Consider the following 26,402-nt stretch of genomic DNA (forward strand, 5'->3'; position numbering starts at 1 on the left):
TGTTCCCAGCTATTCAGTAGTAACAAAAGATCAAGATGATCCAGTTTCATCAGACCATCAATGAGGAGACTTGAATTTGTTGAATTCAAATCAGTTTTCTCTGTTTGCTCACTTAGGCTGGTCCTAACTGCAGGATTTAAGAAATTCGTAATAAACTGAGCTGTTGCGCATTCCAAGAACATCAAATAGCTGTCAATTACAAGGTGGCAGAGACTTGAATAAAAATGCAACTGCCTTTTTTGAGAAATACTTTGGGCTGATCACAGCCACTTTGACGTAAGATTCTCTGCATGTGCAATTAGCAACTCATTCTGGCAGTTTCCTTATGGGAATTTTTCCAGGGATATTTGATGCAAATGTCTCTGAGAATCAGCTGTGGATGCACTATGAGGATCATTTAGAAATCTTTTCTGGAAAAGACACCTCTGTCTCTTCTATAGTTTAAACAAGAATGTACAGCTGGATCAATTCCTGACCCTTTGTCCCTGTCCAGCATTCAGCTTCACCACTCTACTCCAGCCTTTTCTTCTTTGGAGTAGTGGAAACCTTGGGTTTTTTTCCACTTGCTCGTTAATGTATTTGCCGAGATTCTTTGGGGTTTCTTTGCGAAGGTGCTGCTGCTCTGCTGATTGACATTCGGCATGGGCAGGCGGAGCAGGCCGAGGAAAGAAGCAACAAGCCAGGAGCGAAAAAAAACCCCTTTCAATCTCGAGTTCTTATTCCGAATGTCTTTGAATCAGCAGCTCCGGGCCCATCCCAGCTCTTGAAGGAATGCCAGTTCAGAGCCGTGAGTGAATAAGGTGTGTGCGGGGGCGACAGCTTCGCTGGCATTTGTGAGAAGGCTCATTTCAAAAAGTGCCTCTTCTTCTGCTGCCTTGCCGCGGCTTGAGCGGCTCGGAGGAGCTGGGAACAGCTCACAGGCTTTTTGTCCATGGCCTGCTGCCCAGCCCAGCCCAGCCGAGTGACCAGGAGCTGTTCCCGTGTCAGCACAGCCTGATGGATGATGAGCTGTGCCTCGCTCCGGTTCCAGCAGAAGGAGCATCACAAAAGCCAGCGCTGCCCTTGTCCCCGAGTGACTCTCGCAAGCCAGGGCTGTTTCGGGGCAGGGCAGAGCCGAGGCTCCGGGGGAGCAGCTGCCTCCTGCCTCGCATCCTTCCCTGCACTCAGGGGGAACACCAGCCGGGGGAGCTGTCAGGAGGATGCCTTCCCCAGCACGGGGATGACACGCAGTGAAAACAGGCTGGTCCTGGAACAGAAATCAGGAGCATCCTGGGTTAGGAGCGCGGATATCTTCTGGTAAAAAACACACACAAGAGCATGAATAGTTTCATTCAGAGTTTTGGACCAAAGCCCTCTGTATTTGAGGGAAATCATTAGCACACCATTAGCTCTCATGCGTTAAAATGGAAATTACCACTTTATTGTAATCTCCAAGTTTGTTTTATGTTTTTATTATTTATTTTCTGCCGATTCTTGTTTAGTCTCTCATACTGGTATTTTCACTCTGCTCATATTTAATTTCACTCCTTTGTTTGCTCACTTTTTCTTCCATCTGAAAAGATCATGCTGGGTAACTTGCTCAGCAGCAAGGATAGAAGGAAACAGGTGGGCAAGCAATCTGAATTCTGATTTTGGCTCTGCCACTGGTTGCTTGGCAAGCTGTTTACATCACTCTGTGCCTTACTTTCCCAGAGAAAGAGATTCATAGTTGAAGAACACTTCAAAATCTTTGACAAAAAAGAGCCATGCAACTACTTAGTGCTATCTACTGAAGGAAAACACATGTAAAACCAGGTATTTTATTCCATGTGCTCCTTAAAATGTCTGTCAGTTAAACCCAGTAAGCCCCTGTTCTTCCTTTTCCTTTCTGCATTAGTTCTAAATGTTGAGTCATCATTGATGCGCACATCCAAACCACCACAGACATCTTAGCCTTCAACCTGTAAAAAATCCCAAACGGTCTGGCTTTTTCAGCCCTTTTCACAGGTGTGATATGCAAGTAGCAAATCCTAGTAACTACTGAGACACAGCTACAGCACAGATCTGCACTGGCATCACAGAGGGTATGGAGTGCTCTCTCCTTAAACTTTAATGTTCTCTCTATTCCCTCCCTCCCCAGTTTAATTTGGATAAAGTGTTCACTAGCAGGGCACAGTGGTTTGTTAAGGGCACAGCTGTTACATAACTTTATATTACTTACAGCCCTATCCAAGTGTTGCAAATAACACCAGAGACATGTCAGGTGTCATTCCTCTACCTTGTTCCTCCACGGTGCCATTTCCAGTATCATTATTTCACAATTGAATCTCTTTTCCCTCAGGAATGGCTGGGGTCAGAGCAACACTGTCGATGTTGACGGAGGTAAAGAGCCAGCAGCAGCGTTATGCTGAAAAGCTTCCTAAAAATGGTCTCTGTCTCGTTTGCTGACCTGGAAACCCAGCCTCTTGTACCAGACTTCCTGATTCATGACCATAAAACTCTCCAGCTACCAGAAGTTTTGTGAGTTAAATGGCAAAACTTTGGAACTACAAGCTTGAGTAGCCCTGCTGACAGCTCAGTGTAAGCTCAGCCTCAAAGCCCAGGGCAAGATGAAATACATCTGTAATTATTCTGAACGCAACCCTTGACTGCAGCGAGTATTTCTTGCTGCACTGCACCCGAGGGTTAGCTTAGATTCCAAGAGTGAATTTGTGAACTTTACTGCAATGCAACTGCAACTCACAGAGTTAAATTCTTGGTTCATTTTACTGATCTTTACCAAAGCATTTGCCAGTGTGGCACCTGGGAGCTTGGTGTTCTGCAGCCTGCAGGAAGCTGCCATGAACTGTGCTCAAGGGGACAGTGTTGAGGTTATGTGCAGCAGGGCTTCGCATGTGAATGTGTTTGTGGGTGGCACTATGTGGATACACAGACCAAAAAATATTACACCTGTGATTTCCTAAGATTGGGTAGCAGTGGAATGCAAGAATCTCTCATTAAAAACGTGAAAAGCCATTTGGTTTTGTTGTGATTAGGAAGTGGCTTATATTTGTAAGAATTTCTAAAGGTAATTAATGTACCTGATCATGCTTATTCACTGGGCTTCCTGTCTTGTTCCATGAAAAGGCCAAACAATTTCTGAACAGACTGAACAAAATAATACTCCTTTAATACTCCTTTCTTTCCAATTCCACACTTTTACTTTCCACCTCAGTTACTGAATGCTTTGTTAAGCTCCTTTCATGGCTATTCATTTTCTCTTTTGTCTCCACTCAATACACTTCATACCTGGCACACAACTTCAATGTACACTTTACTCTTCATTTGTTGAGGAAGTAACTGAAAACTCAGAAAAAGTGATCGGTTACTGTTCTCTGTGCAGCACATTAGTCCTTGTTTTCTCCCTACTGCACACACGGTAAAATTCTGGGGCTGGGGGGTTAGGATTAGGTTTGGTATATGGTAAAGTGAGTGTAATTTCCAAAGCAGGATGTAGAAAACGCCATGCTCAGAATAGGTGGGAGAAGACCTGCTTGGCAGAAAAGGACTGGGAGGTTTTTCAAACCGAGAGTTAGAAAGGGATCTTCGTTGTTTCTGCCCCTCCCATCTGCTGTTCTCTGCAGCTGAGAAAGGGGCAGGAAGCCAGCATCGTTGCATTTGAGCCGACAGCACTTTATGGAAGTGTCTCTTACAATTCCACACCCACACCCATGGTAGAAAGGAGCCTGCTCCCTGCCCATTGCAAGCAAAGGTGCTGCCAGAGTTACAGCTGATGTGAGGCTTCTTTCCCTGTCTGGCATTTGTAGGCAGACTCTTACATTTTTCTGTATGAGTTTTAAATAAGATTCCCCTTCCTCTGCTTGCTTACTCCTCTCCCCCTCCAGGAGGAATCAGAGGATTTCTAAAACACGCCGTGGATTTTTCTCAGCCCTTACGTGCCATCCTTGCCAGTGGGCTGGGCTGCAGCCACAGAGAACGTGCAGAGGCACCGTGACTGAGACGAGCTTTGCCTTTGCCTCCCCGAGTCATCTCAGACAGCGGTGAAATACCTGCAAATTACATCAGTGAAATACCCTGCAAATCGCATCAGTGAAATACCCTGCAAATTGCATCAGTGAAATACCCTGCAAATTACAGCGAGCACGTGAAACCCACGACTTATCCCGGTGTCAAACCCATCTTAGAAGGGAGCGCTACAGATCAAAAGGCTTTTTCAGCCCCTTTGATTTCTGCCACTGTTCTTTTACAATGAGCTCTTTCAGTGGTTCCACGAGTATCCTTCATCGTTTTATTTGAAAGAAATACTAATATATCCAGAAAGACGTGCATATATACAGGATGCACGCAAAGCATCTATCCATATATCCCCACTCCCCTTTCTTCTATTTAAATAGTGTTCAGTGATTGTTCAGTTCTCTTAAAAGGATGAGTCACCTGCAGCTGCACAATGATCCAGCTGTGTAGCTTGATAAATTATTTTACTGGACCTCAAAAAGTAAATACACTGACATCTACTGTCATTATTTTGGTTTGTGCTTGTATTATTTTTCCTTAATTTTTAATTGAGATGGAATATTAGAAAAATAGCGTGAGGATATAAAAGGAACTGCTGGATTGGCAGCCCTAGAAAATGAGGTTCCCTGTTTCTTGGTAGCACAGGAACACTTGTAAAACACAGCAAAGATGTTCCCCTCCACCTGCCCCACAAACAGTGATCTGTGGACTAGAGCCGGTGGTGAGCAGCCAGTGCAGGTGCCTTACAAATTCCCTCTGGGAATTCTAGAGACATGTGGACACAACATGCACTGAACTTCCACCTCAGATGCTTTTCATGTGGAGCATCACCTGGCATGCAGAGATCACCACTCCCTGGTGCTGTGAAAGGCCACTCTGCATCAGCTGTGGGGTGACAGGAGAGCAGTGGGAGAGAAGAGGATCTGTCCCGCTCCAGCTGTGCCCTGAGAGAGCAGAGGGATCTGGAAGGAAGGAGTGAATGTTGGACTCCTGTGAGAGTAAAACTAGGAGATTGAAGGTAAAGCAGGAAAACCTTTGCTGTCATATATAGAAATGAACTGAGGAAGGGATATCTGAAGGAGGATATGTTTTCCATCATGTATAAAGAATAGAAGGATAATATGTGTAATCCTGCTTAACAGAGTAATTAAATCAGTAAATTAAGTGAACTTTTAAGTCTTGTGCTCTCCATAAGGTTTGAAAAAAATGAAGTGAGATTGCTTACTTATTAATAAGGGGTTAAGTGCCATTTCAGTTCCTAGATCTGGAAAGAAAGATGCAAAGTGAGGGAGAAGAGATATAGATTAGCACATCTCACCTGAAGGGCTGCAGACTGCAGTGGCAGGAGAGCTGTCAGACATTAACAAAGAAAGAGGATAAAGCAAAGGCAGCGGTGCAGCTGTGGGGAAGACAGCGACACAAACAACCCTGAAAGGAAACCAGCCTTGCCGCTGTAGAGGTGTCAAGGAAGTGGACTGCCCCTTCGATAAATTAATTCTGAAGTCTGAATGAGCAATTTTTTTTCTTTTGTTTCCCTGAATCAGCCAAAGGGGTTGTGTGATGCAGTCACACCAGTGCAGGGGATTCCCTCTGGATCTATGTTTCTTAGCTACGGCTTGGGTTTTTTTTGTTTTTTTTTTCCTTTGACTTGTCTCCTGAGCAAATCTTCATGTGTATCCTGAAATGTTTTGGGAAGCAATTAGATAATGGGCTAATGAAATGTGGGGGCTTTCTGGTATAGGCAAAGTACCAGGCTGACAGTGAACCTTGCATTTCTCTGGAACCAAGAAAAGACATGCAGTGGTATTTTTAGTCATTTGGATTATATGTGTCCCTGTCCATCCTTGTGCCTTTTGGCCTCAGCCCTGCCAAGACTGAGAAATTTTACCAAAAAATATCTCATTGTTTCCTCATACCCACTCACTGATCTAACACATAGTTCCACAAATTTCCATTAAAAGGGTGTTTAGGGTGCTGCTGGAGCTGTCCTGGCTGAGGTTTGCAGTCACAGCTGAATCAGCACAATCTCCAAATAGGTTCCCTTCCTCTGCCTTCCCTTCAGAGGTGTTTCAGACTCATCGGGCAGGAATCCAAGCCCCTTAGGCCTCCAGCAGCATTTAATCTATCAGAAACCAAAGTTGCTGCATTGGCTGTCGTAGCTCATAATTCAAAGGGAACATGTTAGAGAAACTGATCTGGATATTGATTTTAAAAACTAATCTGGCACTGTGTCCCAAGATTTCACTTTCATTGCAGAACAAATTGATGCCTTATATAAATTCCAAAGTAATACAAAGCATATTGCAGAACTGGCGTAAAAATGGCTCCATTAGGGGTAGCTCTGATTTTGTAGAGAGGGGTTTGGCATGTGAAACCAGTGATCAGAAGCAGAACTGGATAAAAACTGGTGCTAAAACACAGCAGGAGAACTGGGGATTTCTATTTCACTAGGAATTTGTAACTCCGTCTAATAAATGACTAAACTCACTACCCAATGGGTGAGATGAGTTTTATAAGGAGGCGCAGTTGCTGTTATTTGTATTGATATTCCTGTTTACCTTGGACCACCACAGTCACATCAATGCCACCCCTGCAGGATGAGCTCCCCTGTGGAGAACCCTGTCCTGTGTGCTTCATTTTCACTGCCTGCAACTGAAGAATCTTCCCTGTCTCCCAAATGAGTCATAAGGATAAATTATGTAATTGTAAATGTTTTAGTTAGCGCTGGAAGGACAAAACTTGATAATTGAATAATATGTAACTACCCAAATACCATCTGAACTTTTCTAGGGCTTTCCTCGCTGCCTGGTTTTTTCCAGAGTTGTTTGAAAACAGAAGATGAGAAATGGTGTGCTCATTCTGGGATGATATCTTGTCACTCCTCAGCGTTCTGAAGATTGTATTAGGAAGAATGTCAGGGAACAATCATATTTTAAGGGAGAACTTCCCTTGCACCAATTTCTCCCCTTTATAAAAATTTAAGTTACTTTTATGGTGATACAGTGACTCTGAGACAAGTGTATTTTCCTCAAGTATGATCCAACTAAATCAAACCCATTCCTTGTTGATTTTTGCTGTGTGATCACTCATTAAATGCAAAGTAAACACATTGCTGAATGACATCTGTCCTTTGGATAAACGGAAGACAGATGTATTGCAGTGCAGGGAAGCATAACACAGACTTTGCAACCAGGACAGAGCTATTAAAATCATAGGCTTGAGTCAGTTAGGGAACGTGCATGCTTTTTAAGACTGATTTAGGGTAAGCAATGAGCTGTTTCATTACAGTATGTACTGTATGTGCCAGCACGTGCTGTCGTTAATACTGAGCTGTATCAGTAACACAGTAATAGCGCAAAGATTGCTTTACTCACAGAAGTTTTAGTACTCATGTAAAATATTTTGCAAAAATTTGACAGTTTGTGTTGCTGAGGGTGTGGCAGAGCCGTGCTGAGAAGATGGATGGTGCAAGCGTGTCCTGGTTGGTGCTGGAGGGCTGAGTAGGGCTCAGCGCTGGCTGTCACCTCTGCAGAGGTGTCCCTGTGGCATCAGGAGACACTCAAGAGGTATGGCCAGAGCACCCCATAAATCAGCTATCCCATATCTTCCGAGGTCCCTGGGTGGCTGTGGTTGTAGTTTGGCAATTTGATTGCAACAGAAGCATCAGATGTGTCAGACAGATCCACAACACGACGGACAAACCCCTGGCATTCAGCCCCTGATGGTCTGTCTGTGTTCCACATGCTGGTGTGAGGAGGGCGGCAGCACTACAGGATGTGGGATTGCAGCTTTGTAAGCAATACACAGGGTTTGAGTACCCTTTCAACACTTCACTTTTTTCCCCCCACATTAGTGATCTGCAAAGTTCAGTGGAGTCAGTCCTTACTGCTAACCAAAGAGAAACACCACAACCTGCTGCGTGCTGAGCGGGAGATAGGACTTTAATTAATCACAGAATCAATTAGGTTGGAAAAGACCTCTGGGATCATCAAGTTCAGCCTATGACTGAACACTGCCGTGTCAACCAGACCATGGCATTGACTGCCATGACCAGTCTTTCTGTAAACACCTGCAGGGACGGCGACCCCACCACCATCTTCAATCCTTTTCTTCAAAGAAATTCCTTCTAATGGAAGGAACGTCCAACTTAAACACCCCATGGCTTGCAACTGTGTCCTCTCGTCCTGTCACTTGTGTTCTGGGAGCAAAGCCTGACCCAGAGGCTGCACCCTCCTGTCAGGGGTTGTGAGAGCAATAAGATCCCCCCTGAGCCTCCTTTTCTCCAGGCTGAGCCCTTCCAGGGTCCTCCCCAGGCCACTCCAGTGGAGCATCAGCCATGGAATACTGGGGCCAGCAGAGGGGCTGCCTGCCTGCGGGTGCTCAGGGAGCTGAAGGCTTCATGGAAGGCAGTGCTCCCCTTGGCTCCACGGGGTGCCACATCCCAGCTCCCCATCCCCACTCCCACCCTCGCTCTGCACAGGTCTCTCTTGCTCCCTGGGACCCCCATCTCCATGTCCCTGATGTCCCCCAGTGTCCCCACTCCCAAGTCCCCATTTCCAGGGGTCCTACCCTCAGGTGAAATCTCTGGGTCCCCACATCAGCTCTTCACTCCCTAGCGACCCCATGCTTTCGGTCCCCATGCCCTGGGGTCCGACCACCAATGTCACCCACGGTGACTCCGTGACCCTCGGTTGTCACCCGCAGTGTCCCCGTGACCCCGGCCCCGGCCCCGTCCCTCACGGTTGTCACACGCGGGGTGACAGAAGCCCCGCCCGCAGGGGGCGTGGCGCTGCGCGCGCTCTGACGTCACGCGGCTCTGCCATGGCAACGGCCCGTCACGTTGTCCGGTCCATGCGGGCGGGGCGGAGCCGCTCCCGCCCCAGCAGCGCCATGGCGGCGGCTCGGTGACACCGCGCTCCGCGGCCGCCCGGACACCGCAGGTACCTCCGCCCGGGGATGTCCCGGCGGCCGGGCTCTGCCCGCGGGCGGCTCTGCCCGTCTCCCGCGGCTCCGCGCGGCCGCTCCGGGGCGGTGCCCGATCCCCCCGCGGCTCCGCCGGCCGCGCCGGGGCCGGGGAGCCTCGGCCGGGCGGGGCCCGCGTGGGGCCGCGGGCCGCGCTTCCCGGCGCGGCGGCAGCGCCGGCCGCTCCCGCGGGACCGCGGGCGGGCGGGAGGCTGCAGTGCGCTTCCCTCCCGGGCCGCGGAGCCCGGGGATGGGCCTCGGCCCCAGCGGGGCGGGCTCGGGCTCGGCGGTCCCGGGGAGGGTCCCGGGGAGGTCCCGGTGCCGCGTCCGGCGCTGCCCCCGCGGGGCCGCCGGGGAGCGCCGCACCCGCCCCGCCCCGCCCCTTGGGCGGCCCCATCCGCCGCGCTGGGGGGGGGCATGGGCGGCACCACCGCAGCGCCGGGGGGGGGCGGGGGGAGGCAGTGCTCGGGCGGCGCCGCCGGCTGCAGCCCCAGCGCCGTGAGACCCCGGCAGGTGAAGCCCCGGACAGGGAGAGTCCCGCGGGTGAGGGCCCGGGGCGGCCGCGGGGCGAGGGCGCGGTCCCGGGGTCCGCCGGCGGCGGCGGGACGGACGGGCGGCATCACCCGGTAGCGTCCCGCCCGCCCCGGAGCGCGGGCACAGCGCCCGGGCTCCGCGGGGAAGGGAGGGGCCGGGCAGCGCCGCGGAGGGTCCCCCGAGGTGGTGCCGGGGACGGGGAAGGGCGGGAGACGCTGGGTACCCCGGGCTGGGAGGTGAGGAGCGAGCGGGGCGGGGGCAGCGACCCTCGGTGCTGCCGGCTCCGGCTCGGTGCCGCAGCCGCGGGGAGCGGCGGGGTCCCTCCGGCCGGAGAGGAGCTGCTGGGGGTCAGGGACAGCCCGGGCTGGGCAGTGCCGGCCGGGGCACGGGGCGTGCAGAGCGCTCCGGCCACGCCAGCAGCATCGGCCGGGCCGGCACTTGGGGTCCGGAGTGTACTGCGGGCAGCAACAGGCGGCTCGCGGGCTTGGGGAGCAGCTGGGGAAGCTCCTCTGTCGGGTCTGTACCTGACTGGAGCAACCCGACCCTGCTTTGGGTTTCGGGATTCCATAAATCGGCTTTGTGGCGAGGGGCTGTGACTTGCATGCCTTGCGTGAGTGTTGTGGCAAAGGTGAATCGGAAGATGCTCCCCGTCTTTAGGAAAAGTGCAAAGTCATTAGGTGCTTTTCGTATCGTACTTTGTAGGTGTTGCTCGTTTCCCCATCCAAATTTATTTTACTTTTTTTTTTTTTTTTTTTTAATCTGCTTTTTTATTTTTTGGAACTTGTTGCTGATATTATCATTTTCTTTGATTTTTAGTTTGATTTCTGTTGGAAATTGTGAAAAGCATCCAAATTCCTACCAGTTATAGGTGTGATAGACTAGCTTATGGTGTAATGTTATCTGAACTGATGCAAAATAAGCATCTGATCCCTTCCCTCCTGTTAATTATACAGTTGAGAATGTTGCCTTTTATTAGACTGGTTATTGTAGCTTGGAAAGTACATGATTTTCCAGGATGGTTTTCAGTTCTGAAATAGAAGCAGGGTAAGTCTCAAAGCTAAGTCCGAGCTGAGGAAGAAGGTACTTAATTTAATCAGGTATAATCAGTTTCTGAAGCAGCAGAGGAGTAGATGCTCCTCTGCTGGGTGGAGGTTACTGGGGAAGGAAAGGGAAAGAACGGCAAAATGGTGCAGAGAGAGGAGACAGGTACCAGCCTCTAAAACCTGCGGTGAAAGCATGGGGAGAGATGAAAACTGTTCCTGTAGGAATAGCAGGAACATGAGTCTGCAAAGTCATGGGAGTGTTCAGAGGAAAACCTGAAGCTGCTTCCTGAGTTCTGTTAGAAATATGGGAAGTGATGTAAAAGATGGTCACTAACCTGACAATGAAGTGTCGGCTACAGGAGATGCAATTCCTGGTTAGAGCTGGGGGAAGTCTGAAGCTGTGCTAGCAGGAGTAATAACTATATCAACAAATTAAGATGAAACAAACCACATGACAAGCGCTCACAGTCTTAAAAGTCTCTTAATGGGATGGGAATCTTCAGTGGGTTTTTGCAGTGTTTGTTTGTGATTTTTAAGCAGGATAGCTGTGGTGAAGTTAATTTGTGCTTCCAAAGAACAGACTGATGTTATCTTGGAAGGAGGGGGCTAGGGAAATGAGGGAGATCGTAAGTGTATGGATATGTCTCGCTGTATGTCTGCTCTGGCAAACTGTATTTTGAATTATCATTTCTCTAAAATAAGCAGTTTTCCCGGTGGGTAATGGGTTATACAGATTTAATAGGCTGAGAACTGAGGCTGCTATAATGGTATATAGTATATACCTTTCACCTGTTAATCGTGAAAAAAATTGAGTTTCAGGTTACAGATGTCTTTTTCTCGTTTCTGTATTGTTAAAGTGCTACAGCAAATAGCTGCTGCTCTGTCTCTACTTCAGCCTTTTCCTAAGTGCCTGGAAAGTTGGTCTTGATTAACTGCTCAGGTCATTTAAATCTTAAGTAAAAAATGGTTGGCTACAAATGTCATGTTATGTTTATATTTATGTTGGATATTGATATATGGATAGTTATATTTATGTTGGATAATGAAAGTTTCAACTATATTTTCATGTTGCTTAGTTGAGGACTAATGCATCTCGTGTTTAATTTGTCCATTTCAAGTTTCTAAAGAAAAGTGTAGGACTGAAAAGCATCACTAGAAAACCTTGCAAAAATATTTTTGAATACAGAACTGTGTAGTTCTCTCCTGGACCACTATGGAACTTTAAAAAACGGCACAGAGCTTACGAATATAAGACTTCGAAGGTGAATAAGAAATACAAATAAAAAAATCCCCACAGTATGTAGAGACATGATCTTATTCAGTTAATCTCTTTTCTGCCAGTCTTTAATTTATGACTGTTGTGTTACTGAAGGCAGTCATTTATATTTTTTTATATCTCAGAAGTCACTTTGAAATGTCTTATCGAACTAGGAAGAAATTCAGAATCTCTGAGCTTGACGTGCAGTGCGTGCTCCTAGAATGTAAATACTTTGGGACAGTGATAATGCAGCGATTGTGTTTTGTACTTAACGCTGTCTGGAAATATCAATGCTCAGATTAATGCAGCTCCCAAGTGCCTGGAACCGGCTGTTTAGAAAGTACTCATAGTGTTGCTAATCTAGAAAACATTCTTTAAGTTCCACCAATTTTTTTTCTCTTTTCTAATTGGATGCAGACCTGTCACTTACTTCATCTTCTGAAGTGTGTAATTAAATTTAGTTGTTATTGTTTCTTTCTTGTATGAAACTTCTGTGTTTTGCAACCCGGAGTTTTGTAATAGAATTTACGCGAAAGATCCGAAAGAGAACTAAAGCAGATGCTCCCGAAAAACACAGAACGTGTGCTGTTGTCTTGAGGCTGTGTTTGGTACCTGATATTAGTGCAGAGGGCTTCATGGAGCGTTCTGGGTAACAGGAGGCAGGGCTGCACTAAGCTGCAGCTTTAATTGACAGGATGGCACTGTTGAGGCTTGGTGTCATGTCTTCAGCAGTGTTTGAACAGCAGAGCTGTCTTTGCAGAGAGCCTGAAACACAAGAGCAAGAGGGGAGCTTCTGAGTGCTCTGAGTCAATGTCAGCTTGGATGCCACCCGTGACGCTGGATGTGCAGATCGTTTTGGGCGTTACTGTGGGGCAGTGCCACAGGGAGAGCTGGCCTGAGGGTTTATGAAAGCCAGAGTTAACACAAGTGCAGATGGACTTAAGCCGTTCATTGAAGATGCTTTCATTTCCTTTAAGATGTCTCAGCTTTGTGAAATGAAAGTCTGAAAGTTTGTGAAATGGTGACACGCACAGCCATATTTTGATTCAGTTACTGTAACTCTTGCAATCTCTTGCCTTCTAAAAGGGTTTAAACTGGAAAGAAGGGGAAAGATGGAAATGCCTGATTGTATTGTAGAGCAAAAGGCACTCTCAAGTGCCACCTATTACATAAAATTATTTATTTGGGGCAAAACAGGTTTGACAATTTGCAGGAACTATTCTCCCCCTCCTTATGTTAGATCTCAGACAAATATTAATCATATGGATTTTTCAATGTAAGCCAAATGTTTAAGTCATTGTGAATCCCAGTGTTTTGAAACATTAAAAAAGCTGAGTAATGTTAACATTGAAATTATTTTATAAGGTTTTAATTTTCAAATGGGATGAGGCGGAGAACAAAATGAAATCATAAACTCAATCCCAGGATTGAATGTGCTTCTTAAATGAGATTGGTCTTGGAGCTGCTTTCAGTGACTGTCTTGGCAGCTTTACAAGAACAAATCACCTCATTGCAATCAGCAGTGGGAACTCTTGGACCTGCCTGGCTTGTTTTCATCATGCAGGTATTAATTCAGGTGGTCAGCATCTAGTCTATTACAGAGCTTCCAAGCAGTTTCAGGATAACCTGATGATTTAATTTTGTTGGATTTTTTTTTTTTATATGTTTTTCCTGATATATATGCTTGTAGTAATTATTTTAACATAAATTGCACTCATGTAATTTTATGTTTATATATTGAAATGCAATTCCTGTGGTATTTGTATACATTGAAGTCTTGCATTAGAATTAAAGATGCTCTTTTATGATCTGTTGTTGAAACATGATATTTAAAATTGGTCTGTTTAAAAGAAATATTTGATCTGAGTATTTTTTGGTGACCTTTTGTTCCATAATTGGTTGCTTTAGGTGATTGTTCATATAAAATAATTTTATTCCCAGCTTGGAAGAGTATTTTTCTTCTTTCAGTTCTTGATTTAAGTTGATCTTAGTTGTTACTGAGCTGAAAAAAGTATTCAGATTCCACATACAGATGTTATGCTTGTCAAAATCTGATTTCACACACTAAATTTAGTGTGTACCTAATGATTTTGATCAGTGTTGATGATTTGACTTAAAGATTTTGACAGTGCAATGTAATGTCGTGGTACTAAAAATTACTAAATTGGAGTACGCTAGGTTTTAGGTAGTTAAATTCTATAAAAGTTTTCTCTCCCCACCAAAAAATAGGAATTAGGTTTAGGACCATGTATTTATCTTGTGTTGCTGTTGAGGAGGAAGACTGTAGCCCTTCCCTTTGCTTGTGCACAGTGCTGATGGGAAGATCCAGTTTTGTTGTAATCTCAACATTAGGCACAATAAAACAGTTTAAAAAAAAAAAAAGGCACAGCGAAGTTTCCATGACAGCATTAAGTCCAGATGCCCTAGAATTTCAAGAAATTAATCATGATGTTAGTTCCATTTTCCTTTCATTGAATGGTAGGAAGGACATAGCAGGGGGGTTGGGTGCTCTTGGCAATCTCAAGGGAGAGGAGTAGTGGTCCACAGGGAAGTGTTACAGCTTTTTATAGGACAGTGAGTGCCTGTTTTCAATCTCACTGATTGACACTTGTTGGACAAGAAACTTCTTAATTGGTTTTTCAAGGAGTTTTAATACAGGGTGTCTAAATACAGAATTAATTGAAAGTATGCAGAGTGAGACTGCCCACAGTAAAACTGTGGCTTTGGTGCTACAAACACACACACCAGAAAAGGGGAAACTTCTTTTGTCTTGGAAGCATCCCAAAAGAGGGAGCCAACTTATTTATTTTTATACAGGAAAAAAAAGACAAACACACCGCCCCCCAACCAAAACAAAATAACCCCCAAAAAACAAAAAAACAAACAAAAAACACCCAAAAGAAAAAAAAAAAAACAAACAAAAAACTACCAATCCCAAGTCCAGAGTAAATGTCCTGTAAATGAGTATTTGATGGTGTGAGCACTTCACTGCAGTTGCCCACACTTTAGGAAAAAGCAGCTAGTTTGGAAGGTCAGGTAGCTGGAGATGGGAAGTCATTATGACATTTTTTTTCCTGCTCATCTGTTAGACATTCTTACAAATACAGATAGATGGTCATCAAAAGCCAGACATGCACTTTGAAAAGGGATGGAGTGAAGAAAGTTGGCTTTTCCTGGTGGTGCTGCTTCAGAAGCTCAAGGAATTCTCTGTTCTCAATCGCTACAGAAACCTCGTGGCCCTGAATCGTAGAGCGTGGTAACTGTGACAGGATAGAGCTGAAAGGTCAATAGCCTTAGCAGACAGTTGAATTGCTGCAGAGTTTCAGAGCTGTGACTCTGCCTTTTCATTGGTCAGGCATCTCTGTGCTTGGTGTGTAGCTTCTGGAAGCAGGAGCTGAAGAATCTTGAGCTGTTTTTACCAATCTGTCAGTCACCATTGCTGAGAAGAACTCAGGTGGTGGAATGCATATCTCAAACATTAAACCCAAAAGACTTCCAAGAGTGGTGTCTGCTCTGTGGTGAGGGCTAAAATGGACGGGGATTTAGCTGAGCTGCTGTGCTGCTCACCATGACTGAGCCATGTAGGGAGCACTTACAGCAGCAGAAGTTCTGAGGATTGAAAAGACCCCCGAGCAAAGCAGGTTGTGGAGCCATGGGCTCTCTCCTGGCCACGGTGCCTGACTGATTATTCCTGTCTATAACCTTAGGCTTTGTCTCCACAGGGGGAATTCTGCTCTTTATAACCTAGTGAGCATCATGCGTTCATAAAAAAAGTTTTCATATAAAAAAGTTATACTTTGTAGAAGACTACTACAGGTGGGAATCAATATAGTTCTTTGCAGCAGCACTTTGTTTCTCTTTTATCCTCTTCTGTTGGAAACTTCATCTAGGGCCATTTCTTTCCAGGCAGATAGATAATTTCTGACTTTGGACCAGTTAAAAATTACCGCTAGAAAGACAGCCTTTGTTTTGAGAACCCTGCAAGTGTGGAGATAGTTAGGAACACAGTGCTACTGATTTCCTTAACTTCTTTCTTCAGTACTGGATGTTGTATCTTCTTTAGTAAGCGATTGTTTGAAAACAGATATTACTGAGAAACATCAAAAGGAATTCCCAGGAGCTTAGATTAGATATATCAGTCTCATCACATGTGGTACGAGAAGTAGCTACACAGCCCATGTGCTCTTAATCCTGTAATTGCAGTAATAGGGGTGAAAAAACAGTATATAGGGTTTTTACTTCCTAGTGTTGGATTTCTGATCATTGTGTAGTGTGAGGTTTTTGGTAGATTTTTTCAAAAAATATAAAAGTGGTGTGGTTTTTGGTGTTTTGTTTTTGGTTTTTTTTTTTTTTTAGAAAAGCTTACTATGGTAGCCTGAACTCTAGTCTGGAAGAGAACTTAATTTTCATGGCTTCAAATCACAATTGACCAGAAACGTATAGTGAACCAAAAGCAAAATTAAAATTAGACCTGAGGGGAGTACTTTTATCTGACCTTTGCAAACTGGTATTTAAAAAAGCACAAATGTTTATATTGCCTTGTTTTGCTGTGAAAGGGTGCAGCTGTAAGCTGTGTGGGGATGTGCAGCACATAATGCCTGGCTGTGACTGCGCTACCAAGGGAGGAGGGAAGGGTGCTGGGGACCGTGTATCCAGCTAATGCTTGGCTTCTCCCGAGCTCATGGTACGTGTGAAAGGATGCAGTGTGTGTGTAAATGGTACTGCTGGGCTTTCTGCTCCTCAAGACAGCGAGAATGCTCCACTCTCAGAAACTGTCAGCTAGAAATTATTGCAGGCGAGTGAAGAGTCATCCGAGCTGAATGGAGTCACTTTTCCTGTAGACACTGTAGCTTCTCTTAATGTGTATCTTCTCGGCTTACTTTAAACCTAAAATTTTCTGAGCACTTGGTGCTTTTTATGCACACTGTGCAGTCTGCTCACTCTTAGATAACAGGAGGCTGCTTCAGTAATCTTTTGTGCCTGTAGGTGCCAGACCAGATTTTATATGCATAGCACTGCTGGGCCCTACATGATGCCACTTCAGTAAATACCAGTGCATTAGCCCCTTAAAAAACATCCCAAATCAAACTTGCTTAGAGGTGGATTTAAATGTAAATGAGGGTCTTTCAAAATTACTTTGAATTGTCACTCTGCAGTTCAGGTTTCTTACTAAAATGTTAAAATAGCTCCTGGGTATGGCTGGGTATTGGGAGAGACAAAAGCCCTCAGCTCATTCCATATGTGTGTCCACCTGTCTGTCCCAAAGGAAGAAGCTGGACCGGAAACATGTCTGTCGTCTTACTTAGGGTTATATCTTTCTGCTTCATTAAGATCTTTCTTGTCATGTCTTACATGATTTGAATTGCAAAACCAATTCAGTGATAGAGAGTCCTGAGGTCAGTGAAATGAGTTTTTACTGGGGAATCATTATTATAGTCACTAAAGAAAAGATCATTTGAATTTCACATGAAGTTCTGTTTGCAGCGAGTGCGATAAAAATAATTCTGTGCTTATATACCAAAACATTTTGACCTGGAAGTGAACATAATGAATATAAGATGCAAGAATGTTATTTTTGGAAAAATCACTGTTGGACTGTGAAATATTCATAACTAAAAAATTCTTTCCTTCCTGTGCTTTTCTCAGCCTTATGATTAACACTGAATTTCTTAAAGCTTTTTTCCAAGAATCTAGTGTGTGTGTGGGTTAAGAAGAGTAAGGCCTTTCTGGATGTGTTTTATGAATGTACTTGGCTTAGACTCTAGCTGGGTTTTAGAAATAAACTCTCTTATCTCTGAGCTTGAGATACCAATCTCATGAGCTGTCAGCCAAATGAAGGGTAACAGTCTCAAGTCGGCGATGTTTTTACTAGTAAACTTAAGAATCACTTCACTTTAATTTCTGAATTGATTTCCTTTGTCCGTTTCGCGACTGCTGTCAACAAGGTCGCTGTTTGTCGGTCTGTTTGCCGTCCATGGAAACCGTGAGCAAAGCGGTCACCAAACCCAACGTGGGCCGTGCCCTGGTGTGCTGGGGCTGCTCCCTGTGGAACCTCACAGTGGTTTGGGTTCAAGGGGACCTTGAAGATGACCCAGTTCCAGCGCGGCCCGTGCGGGTTCGCTCTCGCTGAGCCGAGCGATGGCTTCCAGGCGCGGCAGCGCCGCGGGACGTGCTGGAGCTGCTGCTTCCTCTGCTCCCCTCTGTGCCTGGAGAACGCTCCAGGGTGTTGTTTACAGGGCTCAAGTCTGAAGGCGAACGCAAAGGTTTATATTCTGTTCATAACTCCAGGTAGTTCTTGTGGTAAACAGAAGCGCTTTGATGTGGCAGGCTTTATTTCAAAGTCCTGGTGAAGTCCCTGGCTGCGTGTGAACGTGTGTATAAAATGGCACGTATTTCTGCCCTTCATCATGAGCAGGTCCGAGGTGTTCTGGTGAAGGCAGGAAGGAGCGATGTTGTTGCCTTGAAACTGCCTGTGCCACCGGGTTGGTGGGTGGGGTTGTGTTCCTGCTCTAACTGCTCAGGGCACACCGAGAGGCGAGACCTGACTCCCACTCATTTGCCATTTGCTTGAGTCTCTCCTGTGACCTCCCCATTCCAGCTGTCCATGCAGTTTTCAGCACGCATGTTCATTGGTCCCTTAAAATTGGGGATGGTATCTCTTAGAGGAATGGGTGTTTAAGTAAGTTCTGCTCATACCCTTCCTCTTGAGAGGCGTTGGTTGATTATTTCCTGTTTTTGTACCAAAGCTATAATGGAGACATATCACTTTAAAACACTTCCAAAATGTGCAGAAGTGCAACAATAGCACTGACCTCAGTGAGCGAGGTCACACCCAGGCTGCTTCCTGTTTTCTTCTTGGGGAGACCAGAGGCCCTGAGCATGGGAGAGCTCTCCTTTGCATCTGCCTGGGGATCGGAAATCAGAGTGGCAATTAATTCCTTCTGACAAAACGAACATTTAAAAATCTTAGGGAAAAGATTCGGTTAGGATTTCCAGGCTTATTTTCTAAATTGTAACCTTTTTTTTTTGAGGGAATAACTATTATTTTCTTACTTAACTGATGTGTGTAAGATGTTTTGCAGTAAGTGCACTCCTCAAAACATACGTTAAAGATAAAGTAAGGAAGGAGATGCACTTAAGAGGTTTGAGAGGAGAGATAAAGAGCAAGGTACACAATAGGGCAATTACAGCCCTTATATACTGTTATTTCAACTTATCCCAGCATTATTCTCCTGGGATTCAAGTATTAGTTGACCAGCATAAAAGCTTCTTGCTTTGTTGTCTTTGTGTATCGATGCAGTACTGCTCCAAGTCAGAACAAAGAAGGCTTGGGAGAATGGATAGCTGGAAAGGTGTCTGAAAAACAAAGGAAAGGCAGTGTAGGGCCAAGGTGTAGTAAAAAAAGCCATTAAGTGTTTCATTTTCCTTAATGGAGAGCTGAGTCTGTGTGTGGTTCTCAAACAGCTTTGCCATAGAAAATACATTATGTAAAATTCCACCTGAAATAGTTGCTATATATGAAGGTTTGTAACTGCATTTACTTTAAATGACTGTTGTCATTTAAAGGCAGGCAGAGATTTCACCTGATGTAGGGCTTTGTAGATTTTGAATATGTCAAATTCATTCTCTTCAGGCTGTAAGAGATAAAACCTCTTTCTGTTCTCCTCTATTCATGGCTTTGGGCCATAATGACTGGGCAAAGCTGCCAAAGTCTTGTTTAGTGTCACTAAATGAAGAAATGTTTTATCAAAATCTTCTCTGGCACATCCTGAATATATAAAGCGTTGGTCTGTGTGTGCTGCTAGGGCTCAGCCTCAGAGCCAGAACTCATGGTCCACAGCCTGAGTGTCTGTGGGTTACCAGTGTATCTCCCTTGAGAGAGCTGAGTATTTCTTGGTGTCTTTCTCCCCTAGTTAGTGAAGTGCTGTAGCTAGCATTCCTTATGTTTAGCCACTGTGTGATCACTAGTAGGGATGATCACATGAAAGCCATGTGGAACCTCCTTTCTTCTCCTGTCTGTTGATCACTTTGAGATCTTGCTGCATAGGAGTTGAAAACCTGATGTTGATTTGTATAGGTAAGTGCTTCCTTCAGTTCTAAAGGGCTGATTTTTTGATACAAAATGAAATTCTTACTTAAATGACTCTCTGATAGCTCTTAAGAATACAGTCAAACAGACTGTTCTTTCTGCAGTCCCTTTAATCTCTATATATTTGGCACAAACCTTTGTTGTGGGGAGGAGCATATTTACAATTCTCTAGTACCTTGCAGAGAAAATCGTGTTTTTCCAGCCACAAAGTTTTGAGTCTACACGATGCAGAGAGTGCGCTTCGGAGAGGAGACCCTGGGGTAATTTGTCACTGCCTTCCTGTATAATGAGCAATTAAACTCTTAGCAAATGATGCCGCTACTGAATCAGGAATAGTGTAAGGAGTAATTTATCTGCAGAGCTCTCAAGCCTAGCAGTGGCATTCTTGGCGCTAGGTATACTGGAATCTGGCTTAGTTAATTATTTTTGCCTTGGGAGGCACTTTATTTTGGTATCAGTAAATTCACTTGTGCAAGTCCACTGGGGAGAAATTGCACTGTGGTGCAGTTCAGCCTACAAATGACTGAGGACAAGGATGTGCCTCCCTGGCTACGTGAAGTTAGCACAACGAGTTCCCAGTGCTGTTGCTTCTGAAGCTTCTGGAAGCATCTCATGTCCTTGACTCCATTTCCTGCTGCTCTGGGTGTCCTGCAGTGGCACACCCTCAGCTACCAAAGGTACTGAAAGGTTCTTCCCTGTCCTCAAGGCCTCAGCAGGTGGAATTGTTCGTAGTACATCGTGCGCATCATGAGTTGTGTTTGAAGAGAAGCATCTGACCTCTTTCATCAGAGGTGCTACCCTCTGAATGCTGAAAAGCAGAAACCATGAGTATTTTGCATCTGAGCAAACTTAGAATATTTTTTCTCTGATTCAACATTTATTAAAACTATGAATAAGTCAGGGAAGTAGACATCACACTTCCCCAGTCTCCTGAGATGGCATGAGGAATCCTCACTCACTCTTTCTGCCCATCCAGATACAGGAGCTGATGGCTTTGCTGTGTATATGACCAAGCATGGTACAGCTGGGCTCCTGGGGAAATTTTGTATTTGGAATAAAGGTTTTTCCAGGCTGTAGTATTTCGATCTTGGAGGGGAGAGCGAGCAGGAATCGTGTCCTTTGTAACCTAGTACAGGTTGGGGATGAATCCACTGAGGTTTTCAGTATTTTGTATGAGGAAAAATCTGCAACACAGAAATCACCTCTGTTCTTGGCAATCCTTGTAAGGCCTGCCAAAGCAGTCCCAGCATTTAATCTGATAAAACCCAAGTTGTTTACCTGATGCCTGGTAGCACACAGGTTGTGCTGGTGTTTTCCTTCTGTGCAGTGAGGACAGTTTGTAGGACGCAGCCTCTGCTTTGCCAGTGCTGCCAAGCGTCTCAGTTCTGTGCCTCACTGGTCACATCACTGGTAGGCTTAAAAACACAACAAGTAAATCTAGTCTGGGTAATGGTCTTTGCACGTAACTACCTCGCTTTAACCATACTGCTGGAGCATCAGAAGCGTTAAAACAGACACAGATGCATCCACGGGTTCCAAGCTTCCAAGCATGTGCTTATCTTCCTGCGTTGCTGTTGTGAGATGTTCCCACAGGAGTTTGACACAAGTTCAGAGATGCTGCTTGCAGAGTTAGTGTGAATCTGGAAATGCATCTGTTAGAGCTTTCTCCCGACCCACTCAGTTTCTGTAGCTTCCTGTGGGCACGTGAAAATAGTGCTTGAAAAAAAGTAAAAATTCTAAGTGGAAGCATCTTTTTCCCACTTCTGCTAAATACTTAATGGTGGGTGGTGATCTGAACACACGGACCTTTGCATTGGGAGCTGCTGCCAGGCAGTGCAACACTGTTGGATACACTTCAATTTAATAGTTGAACTGCACTTAGTTTGTTTATTGTAGTATCTTGGTGTTTATACATAGCTTAGTATCACAGAGTTAGTTGTTCAAATGCTGTGTGCTGGAAAGGAACTTTAATGCTTAATGCTAGAGTGAACCAGTTCTAAAGTGGACCTGGATTTTGTGGAAGTGTGTGCTGGTTTGAAGGCAGCTCTGCTCATTGAGGTGTGGCTTGACCTTGAACCACTGACACATTTCTACTGAGCAGTAATGCTTAAGGCTTTGCAGATTTAGAACATGCTGGTGCTGCTAGGGCTTTTCCACTACTGAAAAAGTTTCTTTCAAAAATATGAAGGATCATTATGTTTTTATTCACTTCAGAATTATTTTTAAACTGAAGACATGTGGGTGAGTGAGAAGGCTTCTGGAGTTTGTCCATGTAGGAACTTGGAGAAGTGTAACATGGTTTAAAGCTGTGAAGTTTAACAGCTGTGCAGCTGCTGCTGCAGCAATGGGATTAGTGGTGAACAGTGCTGATATGAGTGACATTAATTAGCATTAACTTTATGTGCAAAATTGTCTCTGATGCTCTTTGAATGCCAGTGCAATGCTGCTGCTCATTCTCAAATCTGCTCACAGCTTTACCTGTGAATAGAAAAATGCCCTAACTTTGGGTGCATGTGACTGGCCATGCATGCTTCCAGCTGTGAATAGTGTCACTTTCTTTATGATCAGTAATTCTCTGTGAGAATTTGAAGTGACTGTCTACAGAGCACTGAAGTGTGTGGCACATCACAGGGCAGAAGCTGACTTCCCTTCTCAGAAAATTAGAGATACATCAACTTCCCTGCTAGGAATCTTTATCTCCTGTTAAAAATAGCACCTAAGACTACTAAACACTGGCAGACAGCATGGCTGGCTGGCTTTAGACCTTTGAGTCCATTGTTTTGTCTATTAGGTTCTGGAATAAAAGGGGGAGATTGTACGGAAAAGGTTAATTTGACATTGTCAGAACTGAAAGTGGGGCTATATTTCATAGCAATATCCTCATTAAAGGCATTAAGGCTGTCATTAAACTTGATAGCCAATAAAGGTATGTGATTAATGCCATGTTTTTAATGCTTAATCTTTAAAATTGGACACGAGTGTTGATGGCTTGTATGTTATCCTGCTGTACATTCAGCAGTGTTAAGTAGTCTGGGCTTCTGAAAAAGGAACACAGTATGAAATGGAGAAGTCTCCTGGAGAATTCCCATGTGAATTACAACATCTTTGTCATTGAACAGAGCACAGGCTTAAGGAAGGGAAAGGTGTGAACCTCACAGTTTGCTTACATATAGCTGGAAATACTGGTTAGAGCTGAGTCACCATCCCTCTTACTGATGGAGATGTATTTTGATTTGGAGATGATCCAGCTTAATCTATGTTTGTGACTTGGTTCTGAAATCGACTTGGACCAGTGGGAAGCACAGAGGTTGAAAGGAAATAGATGGATAATTAGTAGATACTTTTCTTCTTAAGCAGCAATAAACTTTGTAGCTCTCAAACGCTTGTATAAAACTGTTAGTCCAAGGGTGATTTTTTTTTCTACAAATTGCTTTGAACCAAAACTTTTCACTCTTTAAATCCTATGAATATGGTGTTTTATAGATGGGAAAACCCATTCCAGTTAGTCTTTTAGAGCACATCACTACTGAACTGCAGCGAACCAGTAGCCAGACCAAATACAGGGGTTTCTCCAGAGGTCTGCAACTTACCAGACACACTGTGACCTTTTTTCCTCTCTTTTTCGGCCATTTTTCAGTGGACTAAATAGGAAGCATAGACTAACGTTTTGAATAGGTTCTTCTTCCTGCTTCTTTTCCTTCCTTCCTCAATTTTCATTTTGTGAGTAGTAGTCTGACTTGTCTGGCTTCTTCTACAAGCTAGAAGTGTTTTGGCTTTTTATATAATGTCATGGGACCACCATCATCACCTTTCTGGTGCACTTTTTCTGTCATGAAAAAATGACAAATAAGTGCCTGACTTGTCTGTGGGCAATTTACTTGCTGATGTTGCTTTCACTGTGAGGATTTTGAAGTCTCCTTGTGTGTGAATAGACTTAAGAGGTCTCTAGTGGTGTTTGGCTGCACTGCTGTGCTGGGGATAAAAAAACCTGAAAATTGATCTGAGGAAACTTTGTTCAACACACTGAAAAAAATCTAAGGCAAAAATCTGATTTGAAAAAAAGAAATTACTAGCCTGAAAGTGTGCCCACATGTGGTCTTAGTGCCAATTGATCTTTTTATTAAGGTTGCTCTGAGTCCATCAGATGACAACTGCTTTAGGGAGCTGAGCTGAGCATCCTTGTATCAGCACAAGGATGCTTTTAGGGATGGCTCGGTCTTTGCTATCCCTTCTCACTCCCTGGGTGCTTTTGAAATTAAAAGGTCATTGTGCCTTGCCCAGAAAAAAAAAAAAAAAAAAAGTGGAGATAATCTGCTATTCCAGCTGTAGTCTAGGATTAAAGAATTTCCTCTTTAATTAAAACCAAGTCTGCCCTGGATGTCCTGTGCAAGGTGCCTGTATCACAGCCCTGTTGAGCCCAGGGGTGAATACTGGGGACACCTGCAGCCTCTGCTGTGTGCTGCCATCCCAGGGCACACACTGACAGAGATTTCTGGGTGGGGAGCAGGGAGCTGCTACAAAACAGGTTTATAAAGTACAGTGGGTGGTTCTGTTGACAGTTGCTTTTATATTCAAAATAGGCTGAGCTTAATTCTGCTTTTTGTGGTAATTCAGGAATTGAAATCACTTAGGTCTTGCCAAATTCATTAACACTGTGTACTAAAGGGAATGAGGGAATGTCTATCTAGAAGCCTTTCTAAAAGCAGAATATATATATATATATATATATATGTGTGTGTGTGTACAATTTCTTGTGTTTTTGTTATATTTTTTAAAGAGAAGAAAAATAACTTTCAGTATCTCTTTCTTCCTTTTTCTTGGCAGGTTTTCTTCACCAGTGGAGCGTGAGAAACCGAGGCTGAAGAAGATGAGTGAGCTGGAGCAGTTACGGCAGGAGGCAGAGCAGCTGCGAAACCAAATCAGAGTAAGAATTGTCAATTGTTTATTTCCCATGATGAAGTTCCTCCTTTAAGGGAATAACCTGATCTAATAACAGTTTTTCCTGTTTAACTCGTGCGGAGCTTAAAATATTTTCAGAATATTTGAGTAAAAATCAGAAAAGCCATTGGTACGATGATAAATTTGTAATATTTCTTGAACAAAGTGTTTTATTTCCTGTTGAAGTTTGCTGAGTTTTGGTGCTAGGGATGTATGTGTTTCTGCAAGTTTTACATTCTGGGTTTTTAAAAACAGGAGGGAGCAGCAAACTTCTAGAACCTAGGCATGACAAGTTTGGCTTAAGGGTCTCAGAAAAGCCCGGTGTCCTGGGCTGAAAGTGACCCCTGAGAAGCCTGAGGTTAAAGCAGGGAGTGTGAGAGAGCCTTCCAGGGTGGATGTCATTTCTACAAGCACTGTTTCTTGGCTTCCTCTTGAGTTTATTTTTATTAAATGCTGATGCCCCCATACAGGCTATTTTTTTGTTGTATTTACTCAGTAAAGATAAACCAAGTATGAGCTGTCATGCCCACAGCCAGTTTTCCAGGAATCTTTTGCAACATGCATTTATATGTCAGTGATGCAGTTTTCAGTAAAGCATAATAAGGATCTTCAAAGGCTGTTTATTTTTCATCAAAATTTTCAAAGCATGAAGCGTTCATAAATCTGATTTATATGGGAATGGCTTATTTGCAAACATTCCTATCAGTGAAGAGTGCGGGTTTCCTGGAATATGTGGCATGCCCAGAGGCTTTTTTTAGCATGGCATGTGCTGGCAGCAGCTGCAGTGTGGTGACTCCTGCGAGGTGTGAGGCTGCTGGGTGGTGTCAGCCACGTGCTGAACACATTTTGTGTGTCAGGGCTGTGCTGGGGGCAGATGCCGCTCATCCAGTGCCATCCAAGGAGAGCTCTGTGTCCTCTTCTCACTTGATACACTGTGGAAAGACAAGGTGGGGATCAGTCAGTGCTGTGGCACTGGGTGCCCCTTCCACCAGCTCTGTAGAGGATACAAGCCATTTTTAGTTAAAATACTGTTTTTGGTTTTGTCCCAATTTAAGCTTTATTATAGAACTACACTGCTAAAAGGGGTACATAATTTTTCAGTTCTTCCTCTGCATGCTGTGTAAAGACTTTATCATTCTTTATGTTACGTTGAGGGGAGCCAGTTAAGTCTTTGTTCAGTCTTGGTAATCAGTGAGTCTGTTTTCATGCAAAATTGTGGGAAGAAAGAGCTGCCAGGCAAGTCAGAGGGCTTAGACTGTGCTGCAGGTATGTTTGCTTATTTTTTAAATTTTGGAGCACAAAAATCCGATTGGCACTTGGGTAATGACTCCATTTTGTGGCTTTAGGCTGATTTAACATTTCCTTTGTAACTCTAGCACCCAAATTTGTCACTGGGTCTATCAGATGGAGCTGAGTAACCATGGATATATTGCCTTTGCACTCCCTTGGCTCAGGAGTGGCAATTGGTGATTGCCTCTTGGCATCTGAGTGCAGGCTTGGATACCTTGTGCTTAATTCTAGCTTCAGATTAATAGGCAGTTAAAAGTGCTCCTGTTGACTTGATGTCCATGAAACTTTCTGACCA

At 44.5% G+C, this 26,402-nt stretch overlaps 1 protein-coding gene across 3 annotated transcripts in view; it reads left to right on the plus strand.

Annotated features, from left to right (window-relative positions):
• The first annotated feature begins 8,852 nt into the window (after nt 1-8,852).
• Nucleotides 8,853-26,402, plus strand: part of GNB4 (G protein subunit beta 4) — a 30,894-nt gene continuing 13,344 nt past the window's right edge. The window contains exons 1-2 of one of the 3 annotated variants that reach the window (XM_040073925.1): nt 8,853-8,933; nt 24,704-24,803. In XM_040073925.1, the coding sequence (XP_039929859.1) occupies nt 24,747-24,803 (57 nt within the window). In that variant the 5' untranslated portion in view covers nt 8,853-8,933; nt 24,704-24,746. Of the gene's footprint in view, nt 8,934-9,382; nt 9,499-24,703; nt 24,804-26,402 lie in introns of those variants that run through there. The other 2 variants (XM_040073926.1, XM_040073927.1) reach the window with 2 other exon arrangements.

The sequence above is a fragment of the Hirundo rustica genome, chromosome 10 (genome assembly GCF_015227805.2).
Source record: "Hirundo rustica isolate bHirRus1 chromosome 10, bHirRus1.pri.v3, whole genome shotgun sequence".
NCBI classification, from domain to species: Eukaryota; Metazoa; Chordata; class Aves; order Passeriformes; family Hirundinidae; genus Hirundo; species Hirundo rustica.